The sequence below is a fragment of the Falco biarmicus genome, chromosome W, assembly GCF_023638135.1.
Source record: "Falco biarmicus isolate bFalBia1 chromosome W, bFalBia1.pri, whole genome shotgun sequence".
NCBI classification, from domain to species: Eukaryota; Metazoa; Chordata; class Aves; order Falconiformes; family Falconidae; genus Falco; species Falco biarmicus.
The window spans coordinates 22300022-22325505 of record NC_079310.1 but is presented as its reverse complement, the minus strand read 5'-3'; the positions used below and the strand labels follow the sequence as shown (position 1 = coordinate 22325505).

Below are 25484 nucleotides of genomic sequence, written 5' to 3'. Positions count from 1 at the left end.
TGTTTGCATGTGTCCTTGAACCTCTAATAAGCAGATGGGCAGCTTTTCTGTTGTGAAAAAATATATGCACCTAGATTAAGTCTGTGTGTGTATGTGTGTATATATATATATACTCTCTGATTTTATTTGGGCAGGAATGTTTTAATCCTACTATGCAGTTGCATCTTGTTCATAAAGTTCCACGTACCATTCCTCATTATCTCTCAAAAAATGGATCAAGCCTTGGAGATTTGCTAATAGGCTTCTTCAAATATTATGCCACAGAATTTGAGTAAGTAATAAGCTCATCTTAGTGTTTTAGAATATGTAAAATTTTGATTCCTTTTATTCAATATATCAACACTTTATGACCCTTGAAGAGAAGAGAATAACAGTAATATAGGAGTGATAACTGATAGAGAGGAAATGGGTGAAAAGACTAAAGGACAATAGGAATGTTGATAGTGTCTGACATCTTTTGCTTAGCCAAACAGATTATCCTGTAAAATAGCTGCTGAAAGTTAGATAGCTTTGTCCTTTAAAAATAGCTGGGTTTTGTTATATTGCACTATTTTAAAATTGCATATGTCTGTATGAGAAAGATCTATTCTTCTTAGGTGTAGTTAAGGTATTGATTGTGATATGGGATTATTCGAACCTTAATAGCCACACTTGTCTTCTGTCATGCCAAGTCAATGCAGATTACTGACCAGGTGGCTCTTTTCACTTGTATTATAGTCAAAGTATATAGGCCATATCTAGTGAGGACTTCTCCCATAATATAGTTGGCTCACTAACCTTGTTAGTTTGCTAGAATCTTGAATTTAATTTTGGCATCTGGACTTCCTTGTAGAAGAGAAATAGAAGCTAAAATTGTGAGTGAATTTGAGAAAGCTGTAGATTATGAGCACTTTGCCAAATGGTCACTAGAGTTTCTTATAAAGATTGCTTGTCCATGTGAAACACCAAATGGCTGTACTTAAGCTTAAAGATCTCCTTAAGAACTTGTTTCTGAGGTAGTTGGTTCATACATGTTTCTGTCCTATGTAGTGCATCGTATCCATTTCCTGGAAGGAGAACAAAATGTGTAACTGCTGGATATTCATTATTATTTTTGAAGTGTTCATGTTTTACTTCAATGTAAGAAATGAGTGATCATGAAATCTTTAAAACATTGCTGGGGCATGTACCACATGTGGAATATGTGAACTAAATCCATATGTCCTGTGGCAATTCATGAACTAATTGCACTTTTTGCATGCTTTAAGCCTGATTCTGAGAAATTTTCTCATAAAGGATTTTCCTTCCACAGTCTCTGCAGATAAGGGAATAGTCTTTTGTCCTAAATGTTTCTCCTGAGTACTGTCTTTTTAGCTGGCAAACTGCTGTTTGCTGAAGAGGTGAATTGGATGTTGCTGGAGAATATCCTCAAGTTCCTAATTTATATGGGACACTAGATGCATCCTTTACTACTCATCTGTATAATGAGTTGTTAATCTTCATATATGAAAGAGGTCGATTTAGTAAATATCTTTTACACTAAAGAAGTTGTTTCTGGTTTGTCTGTGCAAACTAGCAAGGAAGGCCTTGCCCAAATGCAAGAAAAATATGTAATTTGACCTTCCTGGTTTGGGTGCTTGTGAAACAGAATCAAGAGCAGATTTCTGCATAAATGAGTAGCTGGTCCCTGTGTTGGGTTACTTTAAGGGAAGATTATTTCTTTTTGCCTGCTGTTAGATATGCAGGATATACTAAGAAGTATGAAGACTAACAATGCTGCAGTATCAGTACTTGAACTGATGGCAATATATTAATGTTACCTCTTGTGATGATCATATATAAGGGGAAAAAATGTTACCTCAATTTAATTGCAGAGGCATGGGGAAGCTTCTGGTTAAAACAAAGCTTGAAAAGTGGTGAATGAAGACAGATTGGTTGCTGAAGTAAAGGGAAGAAAAGATTGGTTTGTTTTTTTTTTTTTTCAAACAGTAAAAGAATATCTAGTTAGGTTTTTTCCAGTGTTAAGTACCTTTTAAATATTTGACTGGTAATATTTTGTTATAAAAACAAAAAAAAAAAAAGACCCTGTGAATTATTTTTTTTAAAAAATAATCATTAGTATTCCTGTGGTGAAAATGTTACATAGCTGAGAAGTTATATCAGGCAATGACGCACCTAATGCAGCAATCTATATTATCTCTAAATTTTTCTACTACAGAAGTAACTTAGTTGTACTGTTTACTTGACCATCTCTGTATTCCGGGTAATTATAATTCCCATTTGAAAGGAGTGGAGTATGTGTCTTGAAGATACCAAAATTATGGTAGCTTCATAAAAACTGGAAACTGGCTGGAGAAGAGAAACTCAGTACCCATGTGGAGGAAAAGGTGGGCAGAACATGGGATTTAAATGTTTGTGTGTGTGTGACAGCCTGCCATTGAGAACAAATAGTATCATGTACCACATCATATATCACAGTATAAGTTATCTTTGCTTTGAGGTTGCTGATGGAAACAACATTATAGGTAGGAATAAGGATGAGTTAAATAAGCCCAACATAGGGCTCTGTTAGTTCTGCCTTTCATGGAAGAACTAGTATTTTACGTCTGAATCATAGAATGGTTTGGGTTGGAAGGAACCTCCAAAGATCATCTAGTACAATCCCTCTGCAATGAGCAAGGATATCTTCAACTAGATCAGGTTGCTCAGAGCCCCGGCCAACCTGACCTTGAATGCTTCCAGGGATGGGGCATCTACCACCTCTCTGGGAAAACCTGTTCCAGTGGCTCACCACCCTCACAGTAAAGAGTTTCTTCCTTACATCTAGTCTGAATCTACTCTCTTTCAGTTAAAAACCCTTACCCCTTGTCCTATCGCTACAGTCCCTACTAAAACATCTGTCCCCATCTTTCTTATAAGCCCCCTCTAAGTATTGAAAGGCCACAATAAGGTCTCCCCAGAGCCTTCTCTTCTCCAGGCTGAACAACCCCAACTCTCTCAGCCTTTCCTCATAGGAGAGGTGTTCCATCCCTCCGATCACTTTTGTGGCCCTCCTCTGCACCTGCTTGAGCAGGTCCATGTCTTTCCTGTGCTGAGGACTCCAGACCTGAACATGATAGTCCAGGTGGGGTCTCACAAGAGTAGAGTAGAGGGGCAGAATCACCTCCCTTGACCTGCTGGCCATGTTCCTTTTTATGTAGCCAGGGATGTGATTGGCTTTCTGGGCTACAGGCACACATTGCTGGCTCATGTCGTTTTTCATCCACCAATACCCCTAAATCCTTGTCTGCAGGGCTGCTTAATCCACTCATTGCTCAGCCTGGATTTGTGCTTGGGATTGCTGACCCACGTGCAGGATCTTGTATTTGGCCTTGTTGAACTTCATGAGGTTTGCAAGGGCCATCTCTCTGTTAAGGTCCCTCTGGATGGCATCCCTTCCCTCTAGAGAATCAACCACACCACTGAGCTTGGAGTCCTCTGCAAACTTGCTGAGGGTGCACTCAGTCCCGCTGTCTGTGTCCCTGATAAAGATGTTAAATAATACTGGTCTCAATATGGACCCCTGAAGGATACCACTTTTCACTAGTCTCCACCTGGACATTGAGCTATTGACCACAACTTTTTTAGTGTGACCAACCAGCCAATTCTTTATCCACTGAATCCATCCAATCCATATCTCTCCAGTTTAGAGATAAGGCTGCTGTGTGGGACAGTATCAGATGCTTTGCACAAGTCCAGGTAATGACCAGTCACTCTTCCTCATCTGTCAATGCTGTAACCCTGTAGTAGAAGGCCGCCAAATTTGTCAGGCATGATTTGCCCTTAGCGAAGCCATGTTGGCTGTCACCTCTTTGTTTTCCATATGCCTTAACATAGTTTCCAGGAGGATCTGTTCCATGATCTTCTGAGCACAGAGGTGAGGCTGAGTGGCCTGTAACTCCCCAAGCCTTTCATTTTTAAAAAGGGAAATAAGGGGGTGGTTTTCCCTTTTCCAGTCGCTGGAAACTTCACCAGTCTGCTGTGACTTGTCAAATATGATGGACAGTGGCTTAGCCACTTCATCTGCTGGTTCCCTCAGGACCCTCAAATGTATCTCATCAGGTCCCATGGACTTGTGCACCTTCAGGTTCCTTAGATGGTCTCAAACCTCATCTTCTTCTACAGCAGGTGGTTCTTCATTCTCTCAGTACCTGCCTTTGGATTCTGTGAATTGGGCGGCATGGCTAGAGCACTGAAGACTGTGGCAAAGAATTTGTTGAGTACCTCAGACTTCTTCACACCGGTTGTAGCCAGCTCTCCCATTTTGCTCGTTGGGGGAGTACATTTTCTTTCATCTTCCTTTTTTTTGTCCTATGTACCTGAAGAAACCCTTCATGTTACTTTTCACATCCCTAGCCAAGTTCAGCTCCAGCTGTGCCTTGGCTTTCCTGATCCTCTCCCTGCACTCTTAGGCCATATCCCTATAATCTCCCTAGGGCGTATATTCCTTCCTCCACTGCCTATGTGTTTTGGTTTTGTGTTTTCATTTGGCTAAGAGGTCTTGACTTAGTCAAGCTGGTCTTCTACCTCTCCTGCCTAACTTCTTGCACATTAGGACTGAGAGCTCTTGCGCCCTAAGAAAAATGTCTTTAAATATTTTCCAGCTCTCACTAGCTCCTTTCTCTCTGAGGGCAGTTTCCCATGGGATCCTGTGCGCTAGCACTCTAAACAGCTGAAAGCTTGCCTTTCTGAGGTTTAGGGTCCTGACTCTACTTTTTACTCATCCTGTACCCCTCAAGATGGAGAACTCTACCAGGGCATGATTGCTGCAGCCCAGGCTACCTCCAATCCTGACCTCTCCGATAAGTTTTTCTGCATTAGTGAGCAAGGGGTCCAGCAGTGCGTCTCCTCTGGTTGGGCTCTCCTTCACCTGTACTAGGAAGCTGTCCTCAACGCACTCCTGTAGTTTCCTGGACTGCTTGCAGTTCTCTGTGCCACTTTTCCAGTGGATGTCTGGGTGGTTCAAGTCCCCTATCAGGATCAGGGCCTGTGAGCATGATGCTTCCTGCAGTTGAAGAACTCTCTCTTCATCAACCTCCTTTCCTTGATCAGGTGGCCTGTAGTAGATACCAGCCACAAAATTTCTTTTGTTGGCTTGGTCTCTAATTTTAATCCATAAGCTCTCAGCCTGCACATGCCATTCTTCAAAGATAGTTCTGTGCAATCAATCCCATTTTTTGGTATAGGGGGCCTAGATACTGTCCTTTGGGACTGTACTTCTCTTGGATTTATTGTCTGAAGTTATGTAATGGTTGTTTAAGATCATTTGTTGATTAAGTTGTATTTGGTGGAAATGATGAAATCAGTTATGACAAAACATAAAATGCGATTGTTTGTGGTTCTCTTCAGGGCAGAATTGGTCAGGTAATAAAGTGATTTTTTTAATAGAACTATATTTAATTGAATATACTCGTAATTTGTACCCATCTTAATGTGTTTCTGCAAGTAGCTTTGGCTTATAAGAATACTCTGGAAAATATAAGCTTTTACATTTATTTGTAGTGTATTCATACAGACTTACACTTGGAAGTCCCTGGTCTTTTTCTTTCAGATTCTTGCCTTCTTCATGAGGAGCAGTGATACCAGAAATAACTGACGATTGAGAAAGCTGTTCAAATGGTTATTGTTAATTTATGGATTGAAAAATGTGTATGCAGAGAGTATTAACTTTGCATTGGTAATAATTATGTGCAAGCCAAAATGGTTAAAATCAATGCACGAATAACTTGCTGTTGACAATTTCTAGCTCAGATTTTGGTACCAAGTGAAGGTTTAATGATGCTATTAGATAAAGTAGTTTTCAAGTCTAAATGCAAAGCTGTTTAAATAGCTAGAAACGTAACTTTTTTTGTTGCTTCTTGCTAAATCAGTTTATAATAAACACATTTAGGTTTTGCTGAGAAATTAAGCCAGGTAGAAAGAAAGAAAGAAGTTAAGAGAAGAATTACATGTTTGAAGTAAAACAGTACTGCTTGTTTTAACCAGAGATCGAATATTTGTTGTGTAACTGACTGGCCTGGATATCTCTGATTTTTATTTTTTTTTTAAATAAGATTTTAGACAAGGCAGGAGAGTTGAACTGTCAGCACTGTAAGCAGCTTCTGCTCATGACCAATGTTCTGGAGCTGCAGTTTAAGCTTCTTTGATGCTCTAATTATTTTTTTTTTTTGTGCTGCTATGTTTTTATTATTATTTTTTTTTTAGCAATTCATCTGAATTTCTTATTAAGCTTGTGGTTGATGGTAGTTTATTAAAAAGATGTGATAGGAAAGTATTTGGTGCTTCACGTTCACAACTTCTCTTATTCTTGCAGAAGTAGTCTAATATGGGAATTAAGGAGAGTGATGGGTTAGAAGGAAAACTGTATTTAGTTTTGAATGCTAGAAAATTTATCATCTGTACTAATTTTCTAAAGAATATATCAAGAGAAGTTAAATATGCACAGCAGTGGGTGAATAAGTAAACTGAGGTATCCTAAACTACGCTTCATATGCTGTGTCTTGCACCTTTTTGAAATATTAAAAATGGTCCTACTTGTATTCTTAAATGATAGCTAACTTTCATAAGTGGCTTTAATCATGAGCTGTTTCCAAGCTAACCTGTAGAATCGTAGACACAGATATTTAGCTGTTGTAAACTGTCTTATCACCACTGACTTAATGGAGTTATGACAGCTAATCTGTGGCCTAGGGAGCAGAGAGTTCTTCCAAATTTAACTGAGGATTTACAGACTGTATTTTGATTTACAGTTGATACTTATAGGCGTTCTGCAGGTGGCTGATGCACCTAGCCAAGCTCCTTGGTGTGTGGTGATCCAGGCCTTTTGCTGATACGGTAGTTTCCTGGTTTAGTTAAGAGCGGCTGAAAACTGGCTGATTAGAATTGGTTAGGAGTATAAAGCTTAGAACAAAGAACATAAAGCAAGTGGCTGCTTTGGCTTCCATTTATGTTCGGCATAGCATTATGCTAAGCATCATAAAGATTGTCCTCTAAACTGCACTGCTGTTCCTATTTGTGTGATCATTTCCTATGGTTTTGTTCTTGTAAAATTGTGCGCAGAAAGTAATAGGCTTTCTTCAAATTTGCATTTGAGTTGTTGCAGTTGTAGAAGATTCACCATACACAAAGTATTAGTACTTTTTCTCATAGCTTCCTTGCACTAGGAATGCTGGCCTTTAAGCATGCTATCTTTATATATCTTGTTGATTATTTTTTTAATAGAATGCAACATGTGATGTCATCTGCACTTAAACTCCTTATGTTACTTTTCCCCACAGAAAATGCTGAAAGATAAATTTGACGCTATAATTTATTTGTAACTTAGAAATAAATGTAGATGTCCATGCTGATGTTTTTTGAAGGGGGGAAAAATATTTTGTCATGAATATGTTATTCATAGAAACTCTCATGTTCTCTTTTGCAGATGTTTTTGTAAATATACTTTTGTGTTTGTGGAAAACTTTTTCTTGTTTCCTACCCATCGTTCCTTACTCTTATATAGTGAATTACTGTTTATTCTAAATTATTCCTTATTATAAAGTACTGTGCTATCTAGGCTTATGACATAGCAATTTGTCAATTTTTTAATGTAAACTGATGTTATTAATTCAGAATCAAGACTTAAAAGGTCTGTGAATTGTTTTCCTTTTCCCTAGTTGGAACCATCAAATTATTTCAGTTCGTGAGGCCAAAGCTGTTCCATGACCTGATGGTTTTGAATGGAGAAACAAATTTATTTGTGTAGAAGGTAAAATGTAAAGCTGCATTATAATTTTAAACTGTTAAAACACTGAATATGTGAATCTGTCAATTAGACTTTACCTTGGTAGTGTTTTAATAATGTGTGTGTAATATATTTACATAGAAAATGACATTTAAGCAATGTAAATAGTCTTGCAAAAAACATTTGAGAAGGAAGCTTTAATTTCTGTAGTATTTAAAAATAGTTCTGACTCTTTCTTCAAGAGGACTTATTGTCCTGTTATTTTGGAACATGGATTAGGACTTTGACGAGGAACGGCAGTAGTGTGTGTTTTCCTGCTCTGCAGAAGTAGTCTTCAGTTTTGTCAAGATGGAGCTCCTGAAAAAACAGTGTGCACATATTCAGATTCCTCTCTAAGAATATTCTTTGTTCTAGTAATGCTCTGGCATCACAAGTCCTAGCAGTAACTAGATTACATGTTTGTTGATCCCCTTGGGGTTGCTATTTTTGGTTGTCTGGTGAACGTAGTTTCCACAGAGGGTAAATCTAGGCTACCTTTTGGATTTGCATATCTTAGCCGCCTTAGTTCAGGCTGAACTGGGCAGTAGCATGATACAGGAAACCTGCTTCATGTGCTCTTTAGTGCCTTGCAAATGCCATGGGGAGTCTACATAGAGAAGGTGAATAGTTAGCATGTGTACAAGATGAAGCTTGGACCACTGAAAGAGAAAATTATAGTCTAAGAGACAGATTGAGATGTTAGAGGAGAATGAAAAGAGAAGCAGGGAAGGACTGAGAGCTACCCTGTAACTGAAAACAGTTAACACTGAGATAAGAAAGGGGAGCAAGAATCAGAATGCAGCAGATGAAGGGGAATTGATTGGACAAGAGACCACTGATAGGGAACCAAGGTGGAGTAGGAGCAGAATTAGAAGTAGGTGGTTTAGGACACTGGGGTGGAGAGGGAAGTTTTGAAATGGGGGGAGGTGGCCTGGGCCCTGGCTGTAAATAAATGGGAGGCTATTAGGATCACTATATCAAGGGTTGAAGTTTTAGGATAAAAGAATAAAACTTGGACAGGATCCAAATTGTACAGAAATAGTTATTAGAGACTGGAAAAAACTTTTCTGGGATGCATGGGAGGAATAAGGCAGGAGTCTTGTGGTTAGGCACAGACACTACTAAAGATTCCTGGGGGGTGGGAGTGCACTCTGTGTGTGTGCACATGTAACTTCCTGCACTTGTGCTGCTCTGTGCAGAGAATAATTACCTACTGGTGAAATGTGTTATGTGGCCTGGAGCTCACCAACTTGGCTATAATCATATGGACAGTGTGAAACCACATGATGGGATTCCTTTTCTTCATTTGACTTGGAAAAAGAATGAACTACCGGTCATAGGGGAAAAAATACACTGAAACCTGTGAAGAAGACTGCATGCTTGACTCTGCAGCGTCAGAGTTGAGAAATGTAATTGAGAGTATCTGTGCAGCTGAAATGATTGGAATAGTGCAGGGCAGACATTGCCAAGGCTCTGATCTCTTGTGGGAGCTGAGAATGCTGGGCAGCTGTCTGCTGACATCATGTGATGCTTATCTACTGTGGTTGGGGGGGGGGGGGAGAACCTGTGTGTTTCAAGCTCTCAATATTTTTATGTTACAAAGTGGTTGAATAATTAGGTTTGCCTTCTGTCAGCTTGGAAAATAGAATATCAACATACAAAACAGGCATTTTAGAATGCATATTAAATGGGCTTAATTACATACAACTTTTAAGAGTGTGTTTTGGCATTTGAACTATTAAAAAAGCAAAATTACCTATAGGTGGCACATCTGACTCCTTCATGTTACTATGTGCTTCAAGACTTAAGAGTGGGTTTTATCCTTGCATACCACGTTTTTACTTCTAAATTGGAAAGGAAAAATTAAACTTCCTATTTCAACTTGAAATAAGCTTCTTGTTTATAAAGGAATTAAGCTGAACTAGTTTAACAAAGTATGTAGATAAACTTCTGTGTACTTTGAGAAGAAACTTTTAAAAGCTAGCTAAACATGTCAACATATTTTGGCTTCCAAGTCTGTCACATTTTCAGTTTAGTGGACTAAAATTCCAGTAACTTATATTTAAAATATTAAAAATATATGCAAGAATACATTTGATAAATTGAGAAGCCTATATCTGCAAGTTGCCATAATTCTACATGTAGCTTTATATTTAGGCTTACTCAAAGAAAAAAAAATTCTGTTTTAATTTTTATCAGCCTTAAGACTGATTCTCATTGTATTTCTGCTGTTTGAGAAACAAATGTAAAGATGCTCTTTTTCAGATAGCTTAAAATCTAACAGGCTATTACTATTATAGGGATACAGATAACTTTGATTTTAGCTAATGTTTGTGAACATTCCTTGTCAGAAGCTCAAAATTGTTAGAGACTACTCTGGTTTCAGTTTCACTCTTCTCTATATCAAATAATATATTATCCTGTTGAAAAAAGACACAGTTTGGAAAAGCTAGAAACTTGGCAATTTTGTGAGACAAACTGATAGTCATTTAGGTAAACTGGATCAGAAGCTGTCTGAGCTGTACCTGATTCATGCTTGTACTTTTAAATCTTTCAGATTCACATGTTAAAAATAATTCTAAAAGTAATTCCTCAGAGCTTGCTTTCCAGAAGTTCTGAAGTTTTATGATTTCTTGTATTTTCATTTGGAAAGATGATCCCCTTTAGCGTTTCCCTTAAGCATGTGTTAAAGTTCTATTACTTTTTAATATTCTTGTGTCTGTGTGTGAACAAAATAACTTATGATGGACTCTCACTGTCATGATGGTTAGGAAATGTAGTGTTGTAAATAGTAGCTGATTGCAAAATCATTCTTGCTGTGCTCTAGGTAATGAGTTTATCTCTTGACAGTCAGTAAATATGCAGGAAGAATAAAGGGAAGAAATGAGTCAATTTTTGTGACCAGGAAGAGCACCTCTTCCCCCCCCCCCCCCATTTTAGAAGATTGTCAAATTAAGAATTTTGTTTTTCTTTTAAAGCAAAGCTGCACAAAGTACATAAAGGTCCTAGCATTAAAGAAACAGTTGACATCACATATGCTGTACTGCTTCACACAATAAGGAGTGGGGAGTTCTTACTGGCAGTAAGTCACTGTGTCAAATTATGTGACTGGTTTTAGAGGACTAGGTACTTCTTATTTGATGGCCAGTTTTCTGCTCCAATCTAAATGTATGATGCATTCTAAAGTAAAATAAATCTGCCTGTGAACATCCATTAAAAAATCTTTATAGGTAGTTTGAAGAAAAATCTTTTAGAAACATGCCCAAAACATTTGTTGCTTGAAACAATTTATTTAATTTTGAATTTAAATAACTTTCAGTAACAAACCCAGTGTCATGGAACATTGCAAAACTGAAGTCCCAGTCTCTGTAATGGCATAATCCCTTCTGATGTCTGTTTAATGCTTTATTTGACTATATGTCCCTATGTGAATAAAAGGAATTCATAACCAAATAAACAAAAAAGCTACCTGATCTAGCAAATATTTCTATGGTTTGATGGCCCTTGAGGATTTTTATGAATCCTGCCAGCGTGAAATACACCACATATTTAAGCAGCTCTCTAAGGCAAAAAAACCCATATAAAATTTGTATTGTAGAACACTGTAATGCATAGTCTCTACATCATAATTCTCTAGTATTTGTTACTTTAATGTTGGCAACCTTATTAGTAGCAAGGACTACTTTTTTAATCCTTCAATTAGTACTTTGGAACATTTTTTCATTGTGTTAGCAAAAATTAGTCTTTTTGAAGGGCTTAAGCCCCAAATTGTTAACTTAGTTATTCTACAATAACTATGAGCTGATAAAATCTATTTTTACAGCAGTTAGTGGTACTTACATTAAAAATTATAGTAAATATTTTACTATACTCCTTGTATTTAACTGAGAAGCTGTTGAATGAGATGAATCTAAAGTAAACAGCTCCAAGGGGGATGTGTGTAGTAAGTTTCAAAACATTTTAATATGCAAAATCATATTCTGATATTTCATCACAGACTTAAGCAGTAACAAATAACTACTGATGCATGAATTCAGCACAATCATAGCATGTTTAGATAGAAAGAATAACCTGACTTTATTATGGATTACATACCATTAGCGTGTTCAGTGTTTGGGGCTTTTCTGGATGAATGTTATGTAGAAATAAAGACTGAGAAGCAAAGTGGAACCAGTAACTCAAAACACTCTTAGGAAGCAATGATATGTTGACTTCTCTGTGTTTTTGCTTGATTGCTGTCTTCACTGAGCAAGTACAGTTCTAGCATTTTTGTTTTGGTGGTTTTTGTTGGTTTTTTAATGCTTTTAATGTTTGTGTTTGATCTTGCAGAGCCCTTTGATGGGACAAACACTGCTAGAGCTGTACATGAAAAACAGAAGTTTGATATTATCAAAGATGAGTTTCTGAAGGCAAAAAGTACATCAGAGTTAACTTTTCCAGTCACTTTGGTTTTCAAGATAGTTAAACAAGTGGAAGTCATTGAACCTACCTCTTTCTAATACTTATGTTTATACTTTGTACTACATATATGACAAACTTATTTTTTAAAATGTTTGTGGAAAACTATTTAATAAGAGTATTAATGTCTGTATGCTATTAAGCATCAGGCTTCAGTTGAAATGGGTACCTGAAGTATTAGACCCTTTATCTTAGAATTATCAATTTTACATGCACAAGAAAATATAATTAATAGCTTTAGAATCACAACTTTATCTTCATTATTTCTTCCTACATTAATTTGACTGGTAATAAACAATGTTTTATACCTCTTACTGTCCCTCTCTTATAATATTGCCACCAATAGATTTCTGCTGGTTTTTGACAACTGAATCAATTTGTTATTTTTCTTCAGGGAGATCACACAATTTTAGAACATGAGTAGTTCAAACTGGAGCTTTCACTATTTCAGGTAGTGGAGAAGGCAAGGAAACTTTGAATGAAGCAAGCTAAGACTTAGGCCTTGGTTAAACATCCTTTTTCTAAAAATCCTTGTTGCCAATTCACTTGTATGCTTGTCTCTTATCATAGGCATTGCATTTGGAATTATGTTCATATATCTGAGCTCAAATTCTGGCTTTATGAGTAGTCAGAGATCTCAGAATGTAGTTTATGACTAGGGATTAGTGTGCAGAGCTGGCTTCCGCCTTTAACCAGTTAGACTTCCTTTTATGCCATCATTGGAGACTCCTCTTTACTCCAGTTAATCAAGTCCTTAAATACTTTGAGGGTTTCTCCAACAAAAAGGAAACCAATGCCAGATATTTGTAATAAAACAAATGCTATAAAGTGTCACCTTTATATAGTCAGTAAAGGGTAACTTTTTCTGCTTTTTAATTCTGTTCAGAAATGTCAGTTTCCTTCTATCTAGCTGTCTTAGCATGCAAAATACTTAACTGTTCATACTTTTACGTAATTTATTTTGTGACTCTGCTAAAGCAATGGTTTACAAAGTAGCATTTGGACTCTTATGTTTCTCTGTGAAATCAGAGTAAACTTCTCTTTTCAGAGTTTTCATTTTTTAAAAAATGTAAAAACAGTTGTTTGGTCCAAGCTGTCTGGAAGCCTGTGTACTGAAGTGTTATAGCCCTGAAAAAAAATTCTCTTTACTAGGAACCATAAGGAATGACAGTTGCTTAAAAACTACAAGAACTTATGGATATCTTGCACTTTAAGAAGCCTAAGAAATATGTCTTGCTGCTTTTGGGAGATTTATTCTTTCTGTGGTTTTTATTGCACATCGTGGTTTAAATGAATTCTACATAAAGACAGGAGGGACAGTGCAGTTATTTGCAGGTGTTTGGCCAAACAGGTGTATCCTGGAATCCAGAACAAAATTCAGAAGAAAATTGAAAGAACCTATTTTCAAGACACAATTAAGCTCTGGAAATGTCAGAATATAATGTCTTGTATTGGCAACTTTGACATGTGTGAATTTGAGGCTGTTATTTTGCAGTCGGAATATCAGTGTAATGATTAAAAAATGTTAACATTTCAGTCTCGATAAATGCACTCCCTTCTTGAAAGGACATACCTTTCTCAGTGGTTCATCACATTTTGTGTACCTTTGGATTAATCTTTCTTTAAAAATCAAGAAGGGGAAAAATATTAACCTTATTTTTGTGGATCTGTGAGGCTTACTACTTAAAATGGTATCTAAGTATTAATGGCAAAGAAGATTAGCCTTCTAAAACGTTGTACTTTTCCCCCCAGTTTTGGCAGATATTACAAGACGACAAAGACCTGAACTGTATATTACCTTTAAGAATAACCATACGGAAAAGACAACCAACTTCTTCCATTTTCTTCTTATTGGATCCTGCTGAAATAAAGAAACAGTATCAAAATCAAGATGCAGTTGCTCCATGGCTTTTATGGGGGAAAACGTCATAAACTTTTGTTAAGGAAATGTTTATAGAAATGATTGCATATTTTATTATTGACGTTTGTTAATACAGGTGTTCATTCAAAGTTATGTGTTTTCTGAAAAAGCTTGAATTGTTGATTTCTAGAAGAAACTGTTGTGACTCAAAACAGCAGACCACAAGAATAAATCTGTTTTAAAGAAAGCATGGGAATATACTAACTTGTTTCTGTGTAATCATTAATTCAGACACATTTAACCACAAAATGAAGAATTTCAGAGCTAAACAGTGTGTCTGTCTGACTGTATCCTTAAGGCATTACACACAGAACACACTACTTGATGAACAGACAGCCCACGCTTTATATCTGCTTAATGCAGTACACACTTTTACTCAACTTGGCATTTTCCAGTTTTATTTACCTTTTATGTGGAACAACAAGCAAAACCTTATGAAAATTAAGCTAGATTATAGTTGGTAGTGTTCTGGATACCAAGAACTGTAATCTAAACTGGAATTTTCAAGCAGCAGTTCTACTACAAAGAAGTTGAAATAAAAAAAGGACAAATCAATATATGTAAATGCTTCATGTTCACACAGAGCAGGTAAGATACTTTTAGTGCTTCCTTTTACATATTCAAAGTAGTGATATCTATTTTAAGGAAGAGGGGGGGAGAAACCCCAAAAAAAGCCACAACCCTACCACTGCTACAATAAGCTGAGCTTGTATCTTGATTTTGTGTAAATATTTGTAAATTGGTTAGCTACAGTAAATTGAAAAGCTAAATTTTTCAAGATTACATATTTAAATTCAAAATATGTTGATATTTTAGACCTGCTGTAGCACAGTTTGTGCCTTGTGTATTTGTTATTGAAGACCAATTAATTGTTAAAACTGTACTTATTGTTGATGTCAAATCCATATTTTCAATTTTTGTTTAAGATCTTTGGTGTCCAGTGGAATAAAGTGCATATATGGAAAATACACCTTCTTTTTCCAGTTTTATATTATTTTGTACTGGATATTTATAACATTTCCTCTAAGTAGAAAAGAAAGTGGTATGTAAAGATAAGGCCCCTATTGCAAATCATAAACTTCTATATGGCTATTCTGTGCTGCATATATATACAGGTACGTTACATATATTGCTATTTCTAACTATATTGTGAAAACCCTTAACTGTAAAATAACAAGCATTATCTCTTTTTTTGTGCATACTTTAAGTTCTAATTTATTTCAAGTTTGAGTGTTTAGAAGTTCTAGGAACTGTAAGCTATTTGTCTGCTGTGAGGTTACTTATTACTTCATGATCTAGCCTAAGATTTTTGGCTTGCTTCTTAAAACAGCTTCCTTCTGCATATTAAACAGTTTTAATCTGACTAACAGCCTACTAAAATGTTCTCCCTTCGTATATGTCCCCCCTCCCTGTCTCTCACCTTTAGAAGGTAGTAGATTTGGTCTTGGTGAAACATTCACTTTGTCCTGCTTTATGTAAAATGCAACCAAAAGCATTTAGTACAGGATGATGTCTGCATTAAAAAATGTTCTACATGGATTTTGGGGAGAGGGCTGTTTTTTTGTTTTGGTTTTGTGGGTTTTTTTTTTAAAGATGCTGGCTATTTCTTTGTCTACAAAATGTAAAACTTTCCCTACATAGGACAGCTAATAAGGGACCTACATGTTTGAACTTGGCAAAAATGTATTTCGAGTGAGCTGTATGTGAGGCACAAAGTTTTATGCATGTCTATCTCTTACAAGTTTGCATTGCGTTACCTAAGGTGTCAACATATGCTACACCTTAAAATATCGCTTTGTTTGAAACTGCTTCTTCCTATCTTTTTTTTTAAAACAATTAAAAAAACCCCAACAACTGATACTTCTATGTAACTCTGTAAAAATTGACCCACCAGCTCAGTGATGTTTTTAATATAAGCCAAGATCTGTAGCACTATGACCTGTCTTTTAAAAAGAAGCATTGGCTGATCAAGGTGCAAGATGGGGTGACTTGGTTTAACTTATAGCAAAAGAAGCTAGTGGGTAATCTGGCAAGAGCATGGAAAGTGGCAGGGCTCTTGCACATTAAAAAACAAAAATAAACACAAACAACAACAAAAAAACCCACCCCCAACAACAAACCACCAACCCCCAAAACAAAGAAAAAACCCAACCCAAAATCTGAAAGATTCAGAAAACAAATTTCACAAAATGTCATATTATATTATTTTTCTGTGAAGGCAAACAAGCAGCCCTGCTTTTTGTGGAAGTGCCAGACAACTGGAACAAAAACAAGTGAACATAATGATATTTGTTAAATGGTAGGCTGTAACTTTTGTCAAAAAATTTCAGATAAAATACCACAAAATAAATTGTTTGGGGAGAGGGAGTACGAGCTGAACTTTAACTTTGGATTCAGTTCTGCATAGTCTGAAGCAGAGAGGCTTAATGACCTGGATTTTCATCTGCTCTGAGCAGGTATCCAGGGCAAGAAATCCACTAATGGCTGTAAATTGTGTACCTCAGTGGGTAGGTCAGGAGAGCAGGCAGGGTTTTTTTTCTATACGTGCTGTTTAGGAAATACTTTAAAGTGAATTGGTCAGTAGAATTTTAATTTAGCATTGCAGAGAGAGCTTGTATTCAGAAATACCTGCTTGGATGTTTCTGTACTTATAACACTAGGAAGAGTTTGCTGATTGATTTATAACCAGCTCTTTGAAGAAAAAAAAATATTTTAAAACCTTATACAGTGTTTTATAATTGAAATATCTTGGAAGTTATTTATTCTTTCTTTTAAAAAATTATTTTTTTAAAAAAAAGTCACTACTTTGGCTAGTACATATTTGCATTTTGTCTGCGAAAAGCACTGCATTTTGTGTGAAAAGCAGAATAATAAAGGGAAAACATGGCTTAACCTGAATACTACATAGTTTGATTTAAATCAAAATTGGTTCAAGTCCACTGGAAGAAGACATTTGAAATGTCCCGTGATTTAACACATTGACAAATTTGGGGGTTTAGATATTCCCTGTGTGTTAAAAGCTACAGTGTGTCTGATACCTCTTATAGCATGGTATTAATTATTAAAGGCTAGTGTCCTAGGCTCATCCACTAGTAATTGTATTAGACCTCTCTTGCTCAAATAAGCCTTGCCTTGAGGCACTCCAAGTCTCCTGGTGGGCTCGGGGTTGGAACTTGCTTTTGAACATGCTAAATACACCTTTTTGTGGGGGCACAAGATAACTCTCCTACTTCATGTGTGCCACCCACCTTGAATTCATTAGAGCTGGTTTTGGAAAGTCCGCTGGGGCCCCAGCTCCTTCCTCCCTGCCCTGCTCCACTGTCTTTTGTTGTAAAAATACCTCAGCAGCAGCTATGAGCAGGTAAAGGGCCCAAGCAGCCCAGATAGATGGCTGTTAGGTTTTGCAACGTGTCCTGGTGCCCTAAGACCCAGGGTAGGACCAGCAGTGACTTGGTGCTGTAACTTCACTGTCTTCTATTTAAAGACTGCCCTGAGTCAGAAGTGAGAGCTGCTGGGGATGATAGTTGCTTCAGGCAACTGTGGGGAGGACAGGGCCAGGGGTAAAAACCACTAGCGACAGCCCGAGCTGGGAAGGGCATGGAGGGGTACCACAGCACTGAGTGCAACGGGGCATCTGAGGCCTTGTCCTTCATAGAGATTGAAGAAGAAGAGGAGGAGGTGGTGGCGGCTGTAGACCCAGAGGAGCAGACTAACAGGTACTGTCTCCCCCAAGGACTTGTAGCCTCAGGGGAAGCTGGCAGCCTTGTTTCACAGCACCAGCCTCCGAGATGCCAGGATTGGGGCCCAGCACTGGGTTTAGTGCCTTTTCCTCACTTCCCTTTACCAATTGCCACAGATAAAAAATGTGGGAAGGTGTCTGGGGTGTGGGTGTTTCAGATTGATGTGGCTGTAATTAAGTTTTGTGCATTAAATGCCTGCCTTGAGTTCCCTGAAAGCTTTTCTATTTAAAGATCTTCTGGCATTACCAGCTCAAGCGGCATCTCCCTCTGCTGCTCCCTTTCTGGCTGACTCTCTCACATACTGATCTTAAACATTCTGCAGATTTGCCTGTCAGAGAGAAAATGGTCAAAGAATATAGTGCCGCGTTGAAATTTGTTCCTTTTTACTGCCCTTTCTTCCTTCCCAATTGTCCCTCCCTCTTCAGGCTCTTCCCCCAAAAGAAAAAAAATTGTTCTATGCACTTCAACACCACTGGTCAGGATTGGTGTGGCTGATTTTTTTGGGTGGAATGAAGAATATTTTATCACTCTCCCCCCCCCCCCCCCCCGCCCCAATCTTGAACAGAAACTGTCATCCTAATATTGTGTTCCTACTGTCAGGAAAATAATGAGACACAGTGGCATGTGCTTGGTCCTGTGCAGGATATGGAGGCATCTGCAATTTGATCCACATTTACAGATTCCTCTGGCCGTGCCAATGCTGTTGGTTTCAAAAGGAGACCGTGAGGCCTGAGAGTCCACCTGCACATATCGGGTTGTAAGATTTTGCAGGAGCGGGCTGGAAACTAGGACCATGCGTGGCAATCAGTTAGCTGAGGGGAATGTGCTCGAGCTTGTCTAGACAACAATTAACATGATGAGGCATGTTTACAGAGCACAGGGGAGTGGGAGACAGATGGCGCCTGGTGCCAAGGAAAGGTAACACCTTGCAGTTAATTGCTGGTAGTTAACCACCAATCAGGGATTGCCTAGTATGCAATGCTTAGCTTCAAGAACCAATCTGTTTCAAATGCGCAGCTTCTGAAAGTGTATAAAAACGCGTGCTTCCGTACAATAAATTGACATTTGCTTGCATCAAGCTGCATCCCGTCTCTTCATTCGCCGCAAATTGGTGACCCCGACGTGATCCGTTTAAGGATCTGACGTGAAGGGATCTCGAATCGCCTATCTGAGCAACTTGCAGCGAATCCCACAGAACTTTGAATGATCCGCTGAAAGGAAGCAGGAGCTGGCCAGAAATCCCTCCGGAGTTGAGAGGTGAGCTGTGGGAAATCCGTAATGGGGAATCAGGCTTCGTCCCCAGAAGGAGACGTTTATGAGCTTATGAAAGGTCTTCTTAATAAACATAAGAAAAGTATTTCTGGGCAAGACCTTAAAGCAATGCTCAAATGGGTGCAAGTAAATATGCCCGCAGTGACTGCATCTACAATTTTTACGCGTGAACTTTGGGACGACACAGGGGTGAAATTGTGGGATTCTGCGACAAAAGGCAATACTGAGTCCCACCGTCTGCTCTCTTCATGGAGAGTTATTTTTGAGACTATGAAAGCACAGGAAGAAAAGCCAGAGGAAGGAGAGGAGGAGGAATTGCAAGCTCCTATAGCTCTTTCCTTATCAGCCTCTAAGTCACAGTGCTCTAGACCCCTGGGTGTCAATGCAGTGGAGTATCCGCCAGAAGAAGATCCCTTTGACCCAGGACCGATAGACCCTGAAAAAGAACCTGATTTATACCCTCCTGATCTACGTGATGTGTGGACAAAAATAAAGAAACAAGCCTTAAAGGAGGGGGATTTAGAAATGGCTAAAACTATAGTTGCTCCAGTCTTGTATTCTCAGGGTCGGGCAGGGGGAGCACGATGGGAGGCTCTTTCTTTTTCGGTTGTTAAAGAACTGCGCCGCACGGTTACAGAACATGGTATTTCTTCTCCCTATTTTATAAGTCTATTATCTTCTGTGTTTGATACTTATGTCGTGACTCCTCATGATTTGAAATCTTTAGCACGATTGCTACTAACCCCGACTCAGTACACGTTGTGGGAGTCACATTGGAGAGGAGGACTGCAAGCACTCCTGCTCACGTAAGTTAATCATAATGATCCTGCATTAGCTGCACTAACAATAGAACATCTTACGGGCACCAGTGCACATGCTGATCCTGTAGCGCAGGCTCAAAACTGCCCCCGTGCGGCTCTCGAGGCAATTAGAGAAGAGGCAAAAAAGGCTTTTTTCCAGGTTCCTGATGTACAAAAGCCACAAAAAGCTTTTACTAACATCACTCAGGAGTCTCAAGAACCTTATATGCAGTTTATTGATAGACTAAAACAGGCTTTGGAACGTCAAGTAGATAATGCGGAAGCTCGGGATATATTGCTAACAAAACTAGCTGTTGAAAATGCTAATGCTGATTGTAAAAGGCTACTGAAGTCTCTTCCTAACCGTAACCCCACTCTGGTGGAAATGGTGGAAGCATGTAACCGAATCGGTACGGTTGACCACAAGTTTGAAGCTATGGCTGCTGCTTTTGCAACAATGCGTGGTGTGGGGAATTGCTATGGTTGTGGTAAGCCTGGTCATCTAAAGAGAAATTGTCTTGCGCGGGCTGCGGGGAATAAACAACAACCTCCTGGTCCTGGAGTTTGTCCGACATGTCGGAAAGGGCGTCATTATGCTAATCAATGTCGAACTAAGTATGATTTCCAGGGACAACCGATACAGGGAAACCGACCATGGAGCACGGGGCAGCGACGCGCGCAGACACAAGTGCCACAGCTGACATTTCAACAAGCTCGGAGAGAAGCACCGACACCTCAAGTCCCTGTCCAGCAACCTCAGGCAGCGCCGGATTGGACCTGGCAACCTCCCACACAGTAACGTTGCTCGCTTCCTCGGTTCATTTATTATCAACAAATGTCAAAGGACCATTACCCCCCGATACACAAGCTCTATTAATTGGTAGATCTTCCACAACATTGTCTGGTCTATTTGTTTTACCAGGTGTTATTGACTCTGACAGTGTGGACGAAATTAAAATTATGGCATGGACTCCATTTCCACCTTGTACGATACCTCAGGGTAGTCGAATAGCGCAACTGATTCTGATTCCGGCAAGGGTAAGCTCTCTAATCACTGATCATCCTCCGCAGAGGAGAGGAGGTTTTGGATCCACCGGGTCACCCCACATTTTGTGGGTACAATCCATTTCTCCACAGCGACCTATGTATCAGTGTACCCTTATTTACAATGGCCAACAAATAGCACTAAATGGGATCATTGACACTGGAGCTGATGTCACAGTAATTTCTCAAGCCAAATGGCCTCCGCAATGGCCACTGACTAATGTCTCTCAGGCATTGGCTGGGATAGAGGGGACCGGTAATAGTCGTCAGAGTTTGGAACTAATTCAAATTCAAGGACCAGAGGGACATGTGGCTTCTGTTAAACCTTTTGTGCTGCCTGTCCCTATGGTTTTGTGGGGGCGTGATGTATTGTCACAATGGGGAATGTCTATCCGTACACATTTTTAGATGGGGCCATTGAAGTGCGCAACACCCTAAAAATAACCTGGAAAACTGATGTTCCTATTTGGGTGGATCAATGGCCCCTTCCTTTGGAAAAACTTCGCACACTTCAAAACTTGTGGATAACTGGCTAGCTGAAAAAGTTCACATAGACATAGTCCAGCTGGCTGGACAAAAACGCACATCGCTCTCAGCTTATCTGAAGTAAAACAAAAATACACTGTCTTTGGCTGTCCTTGTTACACAATAACAGGAAGATTTTGGTGGGAAAAGAATGTTGCAGGTGGGAACAGAAAACTACAGAAGAGAAACTAGGGGCGGGCTTGGTATTTAGGCAACTAACCAATAATGAGCTTAACTTTTGTAATATGTATGAGCTAATTATAAGAAGGCATAAAAGGTGACTGTAAGGTACAATAAACGAAGTCTGCTGCTCACTCATATTGAGTGACTGTGTCTTCCCTCCGTCGCGACAAATGGCGCCCGAACAGGGACCCTAGAGAGGGCTGAACCTGCGAGCCACGAGTCGACGGAGATTCGGGTACTGGTCCTGAAAGCAGCGCAGGAGGCGGAAGGGCACAGTCCCCGTGCCCGGGAGCACCTACAGAGGGTCCCGCCGGCCACGCGTCGCCGAAGTCTCGCAAAGGATGCAACAACGCTGACGACGGTATGGAGAGACAAGCGACGTATGATTTTCTCAAATGCTTTTTAGAAAAGCGGAGCATTTGGGGCATAGATTGTAAAAAGGAATTATCCGGGTTATTAGCATATGGGGTAGTGAGGGGTCATTTTGGGAATCCGGATATGGTTTTCGAGCATGCAGTGTGGTGTAATTATGGGGACATGTCGACGGCGAGGGAAGTCAAGCGGGCAAACTCAATATGAGTGATAAAGCAAGCTTCGATTTATTACGGCGCGATTATGTCTTATATACAGTTCCAGTTAATTATGCCTACTAGTCATCTGCTGATTGGCTAAGCTCTAAAGGGTTACATTTTCATACGTCCTCCTACTTGTGGTTTCTGCGGATAGCTAGCTACATTTTTTTTTTTCTCTCTTGTCTACGCGAATTCCTCAAAGTTATTTACAACATTAGGCACAAGATCAGTGTGTTTTTCTCAGCTTCCTTATCAGCATGCCTCAGCATAGCTGCAAGGCCTGCTTCAGCTAACTTACGCTAACTTTGTTTCACAAAGATCTTTAAGGGAGTCATGGCCGTGATCACACAGCCATTCTGCAACAATTTCCCCTTTTTCTCTTTGCGCAAGCAAAACTTGTGCAGTTACACGCTCGAGTAATTTTCGAATACAAGAGAGAGCACAGCTTAAACATATGAGTGCAATGATAACATTTATTACTATAGGCAACACACTTTGCAACAGCCCTTTTAAACTACCAGAAGACCGCCCTAATAATAGAGCACTATAACTTTGTCCATTAATTATCAGAGGTCCTCGGACATGAGTTGTGATTTTTTTGTGGTCGGTTGTCAATTAATGTTGTATCTACTGCTGTTGCCAGGTCCAGGCCGAGGCTCCCTCGGGTGGCGGGTTGTAACACGGTGTCTGCCGATAAGAGTTGGTCACTTCTCCTGGAGGGGGTGTCGTGAAGGTGACAGGAGTAGCGATTGGGGTCGACGCGCTGCGGCTCCTCGCGCTCGGTTTCCCGTTTCCCGTCTGCCGACAGACGTTGGTGTTGTGGGTTCGTTGCTGACAATTTTGTCACCACACTTGACGTTGTCGACATCGGTCACGGGTATGTCCTGGCTTCCCGCATCGATAGCAGAGGAAGTCTTGGCGCGTGGTGGTCGCTGGCTTCGGGGGCGCAGAGGTGCAAGCGCTGCAAAAGCCTGACTTTGGGCTTGCACTAAATCTCTCCCTACTGCTTGGATTGCTTCCACTAGCAAGGCTTGCTGACCTACTGGCACCCGACTCATTCGCTCTAGCATTGTTTCTACAGAAGAATCTAAGGGCAGGGTTACTAAAATGCCTTTGGTGTAACTGTTACTATTCTCCAGAATACACTGGCACAATAACGGCCCTTTCATAAAGTTAGGTATATCTGGTGGGCTCACTGTGGAGGCCTGACTCATTCACTGTACTACGTAACTGACTTAATATTTTCCAATCAAAGCCTCCCAGGTTCCCTGTCTTTGGTTAGCGGCATTCATCTGATACGTTACAGGGAAAGCTTGTGGGGGGTTGACTTGCTCAGCAATATCAAATATTCCCTGAGCAGCCGCTTCTTGTGCTATTTTTTGCCAATTAATGCGCGTAGAACACAACAGTTTGTTTACTGGTTTTTGTTTTTGTTTTGGTTTTTTTTTTAGAATTTTGTATTGACTTCCCACTGCTATTTTCTTCCTCAGCAGCACTTTCGTCAGATGTGTCTCCACCCTCTGGCCCCCCCGAGGCTACTGCGCCGGAGGAGGGGGGGGGGGGGCCACGAAGGGTCTGGAGGTGGTGCAGTGGGCTCTATAGGTGGTACAGAGAGCACTGTTTGTGATAAAGGGGGTATTGGAATGTGATTTTCACATGGCATAATCTTTCCTGCATTAGGATCTGCACTTGCAAGTCGGCTTGTTGCTGCCGCAGCAAGGCGCTTTTCTGCTTGATATCTTTTTATACAATTTTTACTTCACGCCATGATTTCATTAATTTTTTATTTTTTTTTTTGCTGCCTTATCGTCATCTATAACTAAGTCCCACAAGCAGTCTCCAAACACACGCCACTCCTCTACTTCAAACATTTTTTCGGGGTCTGTAAAAAACCCTTTCGCTTTTCCCATAGTAATTAATCCGGCCAGATCTTTTAAAGGGCCTGCTCCCCGCTTTTCTAAAAAGCATCTTAATAATTCAAAGGCTACCTCTCTTTCCATGATGCGCGTACTCTGTAGTCTCGCCCCCCTTCTTGTCCGGCGAGGTTGGATTTCCGCGACCTCCCTATTGTCTGGTCCGGAGCAGCGATTTCGCTAGGTAGCCTCCTTCTCGGCTGGCAGACCCCACCTTATTGCCGAAGGTCCAAGCGGGGAGACGGCGAACGATGTCTTCGGAGCCAGTTCCCCGCTTCCCGGACGCTGCAACCGGGGCCTCAACGAGCACGCCATCCACCGAAGGAGGAGTGGGGGTCCTCTCTTCACGGGAACATAATGAAGGCGTCAGTCCCTGTTCGGGCGCCACTTGTCGACGGGGAGGGAAGTCAAGCAGGCAAACTCAATATGAGTGATAAAGCAAGCTTCGATTTATTACGGCGCGATTATGTCTTGTATACAGTTCCAGTTAATTATGCCTACTAGTCATCTGCTGATTGGCTAAGCTCTAAAGGGTTACATTTTCATACGTCCTCCTACTTGTGGTTTCTGCAGTTAGCTAGCTACATTTTTTTTTTTCTCTCTTGTCTACGCGAATTCCTCAAAGTTATTTACAACATTAGGCACAAGATCAGTGTGTTTTTCTCAGCTTCCTTATCAGCATGCCTCAGCATAGCTGCAAGGCCTGCTTCAGCTAACTTACGCTAACTTTGTTTCACAAAGATCTTTAAGGGAGTCATGGCCGTGATCACACAGCCATTCTGCAACAGGGACACACTGTTTTCCGAAGTAATAGCCGACAATAAAGCTGCCAAAAAACTGATGAAACCGTGGCAAGCTGTCACCAATGCCCTTTTGCAACATCAAGCCGAACAGAGAGCGGCTGCTGCTGCCTCTGAGTGACTGGGAGTTGCAAGCGGGACTGCAATAGCCACACGGCAGGGGGAATCGGCTTCCCCCCCCCCCCCCCCCCCGATTGCCTGTTGCCTCCCTCGGCGCATATGCTGACAGTTCAACAGGGGACTGCGGGAAGGTGGGACCAGTCGCCCTTCCCGTCGCCGCCCTCTTCGAATCCCTCAGCCCCTCCGTCGGGGAATGATGACGTAAGCGAGGACATAGACCGTAAAAACCCGGTAGAGAGTAGGGAATGTACGAATCCTTTTGCAGAATGTCTTCAGGTTGCCCAAAATAGGCAAAAGGTCTGGAAGCAGATAGCAGAAAGCACTATGCTTGAGGGTGAACGCGATTTTGCCGCAGG

General features: G+C 40.2%; 1 protein-coding gene and 1 long non-coding RNA gene across 2 annotated transcripts in view; one reads left to right on the top strand and one right to left on the bottom strand.

The window, feature by feature from the left end:
- The window catches only part of LOC130142024 (poly(A) RNA polymerase GLD2-like), a gene marked incomplete at its 5' end in the record, with an annotated part of 44661 nt that extends 28826 nt beyond the window's left edge, over positions 1-15835 (top strand). Inside the window, 4 exon segments of the mRNA XM_056323426.1 lie at positions 135-271; positions 7674-7765; positions 12110-12189; positions 13991-15835. Of these exon segments, the coding sequence (XP_056179401.1) occupies positions 135-271; positions 7674-7765; positions 12110-12189; positions 13991-14170 (489 nt within the window).
- Positions 15836-22299: 6464 nt separating this feature from the next.
- LOC130142029 (uncharacterized) lies at positions 22300-25184 on the bottom strand. The gene is made up of 2 exons (XR_008819269.1): positions 24284-25184; positions 22300-23256 (listed from the first exon to the last, which is right to left on the bottom strand). It is a non-coding gene; the product is annotated as an uncharacterized LOC130142029 (long non-coding RNA).
- Positions 25185-25484: the final 300 nt, after the last annotated feature.